The sequence below is a fragment of the Chaetura pelagica genome, unplaced genomic scaffold (assembly GCF_000747805.2).
Source record: "Chaetura pelagica isolate M959 unplaced genomic scaffold, ChaPel_1.0 scaffold402, whole genome shotgun sequence".
Lineage (NCBI taxonomy): Eukaryota > Metazoa > Chordata > Aves > Apodiformes > Apodidae > Chaetura > Chaetura pelagica.
In genome coordinates, this window is record NW_009952264.1 from 61525 (window position 1) to 71802 (window position 10278).

A 10278-nucleotide genomic window follows, 5' to 3' on the forward strand; every position below is an offset into this window, starting at 1 on the left:
GCTCCAAGCCCCATCCAACCTGCCCTTCAACACCCCCAGGGATGGGGCAGCCACAGCTTCCCTGGGCAACCTGGGCCAGGCTCTCCCCACCCTCACAGCCCACAATTGCTCCCTCCCATCTCAGCTCCAGCTCCCTCTGCCAACTGGAAACCCTTCCCCCTGCTCCCATCCCTCCCTGCCTTTGTCCCAAGTCCCTCCCCAGCTTTCCTGGAGCCCCTTCAGGCACTGGAAGCTGCTCTCAGGTCTCCCTGGAGCCTTCTCTTCTCCAGGCTCAACACCTCAACTCTCCCAGCCTGTCTCCAGAGCAGAGCTGCTCCAGCCCTCCCAGCATCTCCGGGGCCTCCTCTGGCCTCTCTCCAACAGCTCCATGTCCTTCCTGTGCTGAGGGCTCCAGAGCTGGACACAGAATTCCTGGCAGGGTCTCAGCAGAGCAGAGGGGCAGAATCCCCCTCCCTGGCCCTGCTGGCCACATTTCTCTTGGTGCAGCCCAGGACACAACTGCCCCCCTGGGCTCCAGCACACACTGGTGGCTCATGTCCAGCTTCTCTTCTCCTCCCACCCCCAGGTCCTTCTCCTCAGGGCTGCTCTCCAGCCCTTCTCCCCCCAGCCTGGATTTGTGCCTGGGGTTGCACCAACCCAGGTGCAGGAGTATGAGTGTAATAATAAATAATATAATTGTATAGATAGATATGTAAAATGAATAAGAGTGTAAACCCAGTAAGAAGAAAAAAGAATGTAGACACTCTTCAACACCAGCTAGTACTACAACCTGAAGATCAAACACCAAGTATTGAGACAGTAGATTTACTTATGGCAGGTGCCACAGTGTGGTAGGAACCTTCCAAATGGGATGCAAAGTCCTGCTCTGGTAAATCCAACCATGAACTGTTGAAAAGTGCCTACATGGTAACATGGTACATACCTCAAGGTGTTCCAGGGATTCCAGAAACTGTAACTTCTCCACCTCCTCCTCATCTCTTGTCTTGATTCGGAGAACCTGGTGCCTGCAGTGAATCAAGTCTTCAGAAACAGTCTCAAAAAGGGGTTTGGTTGAACAAGCTTGTTCTGAAGATCATCAGTTTGGTGGGTAGTTACTTGTGTGCTACCAGCCCATCTGGACTTGTTTAATGCAGTTGACTTGGTGTCACCCAGAGTTCAACCACCAACCTGCAGAGCCAGGCCCACCACACAGGGACTGGATTCATAAATGGTTAAACAGCAATTTTTTAAGGTTTCACAATAAACATCAAGTGGATGAGTTTTTGGTTGTTTACAAGGATCAGTCTCCCATCTATTCATTACTTTTTGCCAACAACTTGCAGAAAGCAAAATTCTGGTCAAGTTTGCCAAAGTCAAAATGTTTGGGGAGAATTATCCAAGAGATCAAACCTCTAAACACTGGGTTTGCTTCACCTCTCCTCAGTTTTGGAAAGACATCTGACAAACTGCCTTGTGTTGTCAGGAGCTGATAACATCAGAGGGTAGTCTGTACCATTCCAGGGGAATGAATCACTTCTGGAGGTACCTCACTCCACTGGTTAGAGAGGTTGGATGGAGCTTGGGAGCCTGGTCTACTGGGAGGTGTCCCTGCCCATGGCAGGGGGTTGGATCTAGATGATCTTTCAGGTCCCTTCCAACCCAAACCATTCCATGATTCTATGATAACAGATACTTTCTCAGATGTAGAGAGCAAGCATTAGATTTCAGTGAGTAAATCTTGATATTAAGATGTAAAGATTAAGAGATAATGTCCATCACTTACTAAAACCCTAGGATTTGTAAGGCCTATTGACATAATTCAATCTGGACTCTTCCCCATCCAACCTGCCCTTCAACACTGCCAGGGATGGGGCAGCCACAGCTTCTCTGGGCAACCTGGGCCAGGGTCTCACCACCCTCACAGTGCAGAATTTCCTCCTAAAGTCTGACCTAAATCTGCCCCTCTTCCAGTTTTGATCCATTCCCTCTTGTCATCTCACTAAAAGCCCTTGTCAAAAGTCCCTGCCCAGCTTTCCTGTAGGCCCCCTTCTCTATTTAATCATCTACTGAGGTTCTTCCACAGGAACACCATGAGGAAATACACCAGGAGGTAATTTCCCAATGCAACATCCAGATAATGGTTGGAAATAAGGATTCAAATTGTGTAGAAAGGCCCTGGAGAGGATTAAACATTCAAAGAGAAATAAGGAACTTCCAAAGCAAAGGGAAGCCAGTGACCTTTCCCATCCTAGGCCAGGTTCTGGTCTTTCAGCTCTGCTTTGTGTTGGACAAGATCTGTGAAGCTGAAGGCTCAAGTTTTGCAGAGAGGTTCAGCTCCAGATCAAGGCTCCAAACTGCTCCCTAAATACAGTGAAAGCCAAAACAAAACCTTGGGTGAACATGAATTTAGAAGCTCAACTCTGCAGCTGGAGTTTCTCCTTAGAAAACCTAAATGAGTGTAGAGTGTAGTCCCTGCAAATACCAAAGCCAGAAGACAAGCCAGTCATAAAAAGCAAAGAATTTGCCCCAAGCAGATTTTCTAAAGACCATGGAGAAGCAAAAACAAAGCTGGAAGTGAAGTCTTCCATAAAAACCACAACTCACCCAACAAAAGTTTCCAGGCAGAAGGAAACCCCCAGGAGGGCACTGAAGATCAAAACCAGCTTCATGTTTGATGTGAGGCTCAACTCACGCCTGGTGGAGGTGAATTTATACAGGGCTTGTCAAGAAATCCTTATTTTTCTATTTATTTTTCAGATAAATCCTATCTGCACCCCATGTGACAACGTTCTCACATTTATCAGAGCTCTCAAGGCAACCAGGAGATAAGAGGTCAACTTCACCTCCAAAAATAAGATTTTCCACTGACACATTCAAACCTCCAAGGAGGGAGTTGTTTTCCAAGCATTTGCCCACCAGGCTCCTCCATGTCCTTTCACACATTTTTCCAGGCAGAGGAAAAGAGTCAAACTGAATGTCCTCCCAGATCCCACTGGGACTGAGGAGCTCCACCAGTTCACTCTTGGTCATGGGGTTTTTCTCCTACTATAGGAGCCCACCCCTCCTTACAAAGAGGCAGCCAGCAGAAAGATCTCACTCCAGCAAAAATACTCAATTTGAGGGATTATTTCTTCAAAATCATTTCACTCTGGTGAAATAACTGGGTGAAATAATCACTCTGGTGACACCACATAGGCCCTGGGGCTTGTCTGCTTGGCAACAAGCCCTGTCTGATAGAACAGGCCAGGGTCATGCTATCAATTCAGTCCTATCTACAAGCTCCACAAGTCTAGATATAAGACAGTTAAAAAATATATTTTAATTGAAATTATTAACATTCCTCCCATTATTTTGCTGGGTTAGTTTCCTATAGATCCATCTGGCTGGTGCTTCAAGCAAATGAAGGTTGGAGCAGGATCCACAGGACAGCAGGTTGTGCAGTACAAGGAGAAATAAAACGTTGGGTGAACAGGAACTTAGAGCAGCTCAGTTCTGGAGTCAGACTCTTTTCCTTGGACAACCTTGCAATAAATCATTTTCTAATCAAGTTGCCTTCTCAGGAAGAGGTGACACAGGTTTGAAGTGCTGGAACAGCCACTGCTGGGTCATAGAATCATTGCCTGGTTTGGGTTGGAAGGGACCTTAAAGATCATCTAGATCCAACCCCCTGCATGGGCAGGGACACGTCCCACCAGCCCAGGCTGCTCCAAGCCCCATCCAACCTGCCCTTCAACACTGCCAGGGATGGGGCAGCCACAGCTTCACTGGGCAACCTGGGCCAGGGTCTCACCATCATCATGGTGAAGAATTCCCTCCTGATGTCCAACCTAAATCTCCCCTCTTCCAGTTTAAAGCCATTCCCCCTCATCCTGCTCCCAGCTTCATCATGCCTGCAGGGCTGCCCCTGATCCAGCAGCTCTCCAGGCCCTTCTGCTCTTGAGCTGAACTCTATGTTTTAATTTGTGGGGAAGAGCCTCCATCCTCTTCACTTTCCATAAGGGTGTCCACAAATTTCATAGAATCACAGGGGTTGGAAGGGACCTCTGAAGATCATCAAGTCCAATCCCCCTGCCAGAGTAGAATCACCCAGGACAGATCACACAGGAACGTGTCCAGATGGGTCTGGAAAGTCTCCAGAGAAAGAGACTCCACAGCCTCTCTGGGCAGCCTGTCCCAGGGCTCTGTCACCCTCACAGGAAAGAAGTTTCTCCTCACGTTGAGGTGAAATTTCCTGTGTTGTCACTTGGTGCTGCTTCCCCTCATCCTATCACAGGGCACCACAGAACAGACTGGCCCATTCTTGCCACCCACCCTTCAGATAATTGTAGACATTAATAAGGTTCCCTCTCAGTCTTCCCAAGACTGAGCAGCCCCAGGTGTGTTCTGTTGTTATTCCCATTGGAGCAGTAACGGTGACGGGTGCTCTCCTGGCTGAGCTTTGGGGACCATCTTGATGACCTTTGGTCATGGGAACACCCAGCTGTGGTTGTCCCAGAATGAACAGGTAGAGCCAGAGGGCTGTTGGATACACCTTTTGTTTGTCCCATTAATAATCTCACCAAGGAAAAGCCAGGTGCTGACCCTGCTGTGATACCTGGGTTCCTGGGAACCACCATGGGACACAAGGGAGATGGTTCAGTGACCAGAATCAGCCCCAGGGGCCTGAGGAAAGGAAACCTCTGACAATCCCAGAGGATCTCACCACCCTGAGGAGTATCCCTCCATCTCCAACCCCACCCTACCCTGTTCTATAGTGGTGCCAGTGGCTTCTTCTCATGGGTTCACAGCAAGACTCCAAGGAAGTTCTGGTGCCCTCAGCACAAGAAAGATACAGACCTGTTGGAGAGGTCCAGAGAAGGGCCACCAAGATGATCCAAGGGCTGGAGCAGCTCTGCTCTGGAGACAGGCTGGGAGAGTTGGGGGGTTGAGCCTGGAGAAGAGAAGGCTCCAGGGAAACCTTAAGGCATCTTCCAGTGCCTGAAGGGGCTCCAGGAAAGCTGGGGAGGGGCTTTTCATCAGAGAAGATGGTGATAATACAAGGAGTGATGGTTTTAAACTGAGAGAGGGGAGATTTAGGTGAGATATGAGGAAGAAATTCTTCACTCTAAGGGTGGTGAGAAACTGGGATGGGTTGCCCAGGGAGGTTGTTGATGCCCCGTCCCTGGAGGATTTTAAGGCCAGGTTGGATGAGGTTTTGTGCAGCCTGGTCTGGTGGTTCCCCTGCTCATGGCAGGGGGGGTGGGACTTGGTGATCTTTAAGGTCCCTGCCAACCTTCATGATTCTCTGATTCTAGGAAATCTTTTCCAAGGCCTCATGTTTTTGGGAACCCAGGGAGCCTCAGGCAGGGATTCTGCCTGTTCTGACATACAGGAATTAAGTCACCCTGCAACTGTTGCATCTTGGGGGCAAACTGTGGAGAACAGAGCTCTGCAGGGAGATGTAAGGTCTGTTCCTGCAAGTCCCCAGCTCTTGGAGGTTCAACCTCAGGGGCCTGTTGTTCAGCAGTGCCTGTTGCAACAGCACAAGGGGTAATGGCTTTAAAGTACAAGAGGGGAGATTTAGACTAGATATAAGTAAGACATTTTTTACACTGAGGGTGGTGAGACCCTGGCCCAGGTTGGCCAGAGAGGTGGTAGATGCCCCATCCCTAGAAACACTCAAGGTCAGGTTGGATGAGGCTTGGAACAACCTGATCTGGTTGAAGATGTCCCTGCTCCCTGCAGAGGAGTTGGACTAGATGACCTTGAAAGGTCCCTTCCCACCCAAATCCTTCTATGATTCTCTGATTCCAGCCTAACCCAGTCTTCGGGACACAAGCAGATCTCAATTCCCCCCACCAAAAATCAGGTAAGAGACAGGAACCAACAAGGAATTTCCTGCCTCCAGCACTACAGCAATTCTGGTGAAAACCAAATCCCAACCAGTCTGTAGCTGATGGCCTTCAACATTTCATAGAGATCCAACAGACTGTCCACACCACCTCCTGTGGATTCACTCTTTGAAAACAGGAAGGAGAGACTTAACTGAGGGCAGGGTTATAGTTTACTTCATTACTCATGGATTTAAAGGCTGCCAAGACATCCTGCCAAACATGATGTCAGGATCCATAATAAGCCAACAAGCTCCAAGGGTCCTGACCAGCCTCATCCAGGACCTTGCATTTAAGGAGCTGCATTGAAGCCCAAACCTTTGTGCCCACTCCTAATCCCCCCTTGAAGAGGCTCCAGAAGTCTGCAGGACTGTGACCTCCCACCCTAGCCACAAGGTCCAGCAGGGCTTGGAAGTCAGGCTTGAACCACAGAGCAACCTCTCGGTGAAGTTCTGCTCAGGATGAAAGTCAAACTCTCTAGTGCTCAGCTCAGGGCTCAAAAACACCAGAGCCAGTTGGGGAGCTGCAAAAACAGGGGTGCACCACAACAGCAGCCAGAAGCCAAAAGGTGACAGCAAAGCAGGTGGGGTAGAGAGCTCACCAACAAGAGCAGGTCTGGTGGCACTGACCAGGAACAACCACAGTCCAGATCCTCAGGTAAGTCCACAGTCACACAGCAGGTCCAGGAGGTCAAGACCTACAAACCCAAGTCCACCATGCACCTACTGCAGCTCAAACAAGGGCCAAACCACGTGGCCTCAGCTTAAATGCAGCTCCCTTGGCAAGGGGTGGGAGGGTGTGTGGGTAGGGACCCTATAGGAGGACAATTAGTGCTCTCAGGGCCCTGGCACACTAATTTGGGCAGGGTGGGACATGTTCTCTGCACGGTCCCAAGAGGATGTGGTATCATGCAGTGAATCACCAACCTCCTTGTGACATGTGAAGAAGTGAAAGATTAAATTAATCTCATCTACCCAGAGTTTGGTTTGTTGCTCACTGTCACCAAACCAACACGTGGACACTTGGCCTGAGGGACAGAATGGATGTGACTCCCCCAGCCAACAGGAAAGGCCTCAAAAGGCATCAAATGTAGGTGGAGTTACTCCTTTTCTGTGAAGTAGAATCTCAGACTGGTTTGGGTTGGAAGGGACCTTCAAGATCATCCAATTCCAACCCCCCTGCATGAGCAGGGACACCTCCCACCAGCCCAGGCTGCTCCAAGCCCCATCCAACCTGCCCTTCAACACTGCCAGGGATGGGGCAGCCACAGCTTCCCTGGCCAACCTGGGCCAGGCTCTCCCCACCCTCACAGCCCAGAATTGCTCCCTCACATCTCAGCTCCAGCTCCCTCTGCCAGCTGGGAACCCTTCCCCCTGCTCCCATCCCTCCCTGCCCTTGTCCCAAGCCCCTCCCCAGCTTTCCTCTTCTCCAGGCTCAACACCCCAACTATCCCAGCCTGTCTCCAGAGCAGAGCTGCTCCAGCCCTCCCAGCATCTCTGGGGCCTCCTCTGGACTCAAAGATGATCAGAGAAAGCCCAGACCTCTGCTGTTGTCCCTGTCTAAAAAAAGGTTCTTGCAGCCAAGATACAGCTTAGTAATCTCTGCTATCACATGGGAAGGGTCACCTGAGCCCACAACTTGTGGAGCCCTCATCTGTCATCTTCTCAAAGGAAGTGTTTGGCAATTCAGTAGGAAAGGGAAGATGACCCACGTTGGACTGAACTTCCCTTGTCCCCCTGACCTCTCTGCTTCAGTTCTGCTTCACCTCCTGCTCTGTCACCAGGTCCCAGGCATTTTCTCAACTGCTTTTACAAGCCCTACATATACTTTCAAAAGCTGACATTTACCTTTTTGAGCTGCTCTCACTCCTGTCAGAGCATCATCTTTTCTCTTGGGCTTTCTGGAAGGAAACTCAGAGATGTTGGTGGTGAGAACAACACAAACGTGACCTCCTCAATATTTAGGGAGAAAATACATCTATCCCTTTGCCACTCCCACTCAGAACCTCAACACACCCCCATTCCTCAGAAATCCCAGACACATTCCACCTTTGGATAGACATGTCTCTTCTCCTCATCTCCAGCTAGACCAGCAACACCGACACGGCTCCATCGGCAACTCATCCTCCAGGCTGATCCAAGTTAATTGGCTGCAAGGCAATTAATTTGGGATTACTGGAGAGAGAACTATGATTTCTGTAAGTGAGGGATTATTTCCACGTTCCTAATACCCAAGGCACCTTGGGAATGCCCTGGATAGGGGATGAGTAGGGATTCTGGGACGTGGGTCACCACGTGGAGACGTGACTGGCAACATTTGAGGGACAAAAACCTAATTTTGATATCTCTGGAAAACCTGCAGCTGTAATAACAGTGACTGCACTGGAGCTACTTCTTTCCAACACAAATTCCCTTAAATTAGCCAGTCAAGACCTTCAACTTGCCAGGGATTGTGGCCAGATTCCACGTGTCAGAGCCACATGGCAGCTTATGACACACCACAGTCTCCAGTAGGTCGTGGTGGAGCTTTGTCTTCTAGGACAGAAAGGAAAAGGATTAATTGGGAAGGGACTGGGAGAGATCAAATTAGTTACAATCACAGAATTGTCAGGGTTGGAAGGGACCTCTAGAGATCTTCCAGTCCAACCCCACCTAAAGCAGGATCCCCTGGAGCACATTCCCCAGGTGGGTTTGGAAAGTCTCCAGAGAAGGGGACTCCACAGCCTCCCTGGGCAGCCTGTCCCAGGGCTCTGTCACCCTCACTGCAAACAAGTTTTCCCTCCCATTTCCATGTCACTCCCCATGTTCCAGCTTGTGCCCATTGCCCCTCGCCCTGTCCCTGGGCACTGCTGAGCACAGTCTGGCTCCATCCTCCTGCACCCACCCTGAGACACTTGGAGGCATTAAGAAGGTCTCCCCTCAGCCTTCTCCTCTCCAGGCTGAACAGCCCCAGCTCTCCCAGCCTTTCCTCATCAGGGAGATGCTCCAGCCCCCCAGTCACCTTTGTTGCCCTCCCCTGGACTCTCTCCAGCAGTTCTTGTCTCTCTTGAAGTGGGGAGCCCAGAACTGGTCCCAGTTCTCCAGATGGGGCCTCACCAGGGCAGAGCAGAGGGGGACAATGACCTCTCTCCACCTCCTGGCCACACTCTTCCTCATGCACCCCAGGATCCCATGGGCGTCCTTGGCCACCAGGGCACATTCCTGGCTCATGGATCATTTACCACCTACCAGGACTCCCAGATCCTCCTCCTCAGAGCTGCTCTCCAGCAGGTCCAACCCTCACCTCTACTGGTCCATGGGGTTCTCCCTCCCCAGGTGCAGGACCCTGCACTTGCCCTTGTTGAACCTCACCAGGTTCCTCTCTGCCCAGCTCTCCAGCCTGCCCAGGTCACCCTGGATGGCTGGACAGCCCTCTGGATTGTCAACACCCCTCCCAGTTTGGGATCATCAATGATCCTGCTGAGGATACACCCTGTCCCTTTGTTCAGATCATTGCTGAAGATGCTGAACAAGACCGGACCAAGCACTGACCCGTGGGGGACACCCCTGGTTAGTGGCCTCCAACTCAACCCTGCTCCACTGATCACAACCCTCTGAGCTCTGTCCCACACCAGCTCTTTACCCACCTCCCTGATGAGGATGATCCACACTTGGAGATGAAAGGCTGGCTCCAGCAGTGACACCATCCCAGGAGGTGGCTCCAAATAACAACTTCCGAGGTTGTGAAACCCTTTTAGGCTGGGAAGTTTTGCAGCAGGGCCACAAGAAGCTTTGCTAAGGGCCACCTGGTGCCAGCAGAAAACACAGGACTGAGGAATCTCTTTCTCCAGCCCAGCAGAAAAAGGCAGATAAACAAAATGGCAGCTCAGGAGCAGAGCAGGGTTTTTCTCTCTGATTCCACGATTCTTCCTCTGTAACTGATGGAGGCAAATTCACCCTGTCCTCAAAGAGGCTGGAAGGCCAAAGAAGACTTTTTAACAACCCTAAAATATGATGCTTTTCTTGCTTTCATCTTCTGGCTTAGGAAATGAGTCAAAGTCAAGAGACCTTCAAACCAACTGAATCTTCCAACCATTGGCCTGGATCTAGGGAGCCACATTCATCCTGCTTCACTTTGCCTCCTCCAGCTCTAATCTTTATTACCACGTGTTCCCAATAACCAGCTTTTAATAAAGGAACAAGACATTTCACCACAGCCTTTACACCGGGACAACTGGGAAGTGATTGTATTGACTCAAATTTGAGGCAGAGAGGGAAAAATTAAGAAACAGGCTGGATATCTCAGATCATCAGAGAGTCATGGAATGGTTTGGTTGGGAAGGGACATTAAAGATCATCCAATTCCAACCCCCTGCACAGGCAGGGACACCTCCCACCAGACCAGGCTGCTCCAAGCCCCATCCAACCTGCCCTTCAACACTGCCAGGGAT

At 50.4% G+C, this 10278-nt stretch overlaps 1 protein-coding gene across 1 annotated transcript in view; it reads right to left on the reverse strand.

The window, feature by feature from the left end:
• CPA2 (carboxypeptidase A2 (pancreatic)) overlaps positions 1 to 2648 on the reverse strand; it is an 11211-nt gene extending 8563 nt beyond the window's left edge. The window contains exons 1-2 of the mRNA XM_010007658.1: positions 2584 to 2648; positions 923 to 1004 (exon numbers count right to left, since the gene is read on the reverse strand). Coding sequence (XP_010005960.1) covers positions 923 to 1004; positions 2584 to 2648 — 147 coding nt within the window. The remainder of the gene's footprint in view (positions 1 to 922; positions 1005 to 2583) is intronic.
• Between the last annotated feature and the right edge of the window lie 7630 nt (positions 2649 to 10278).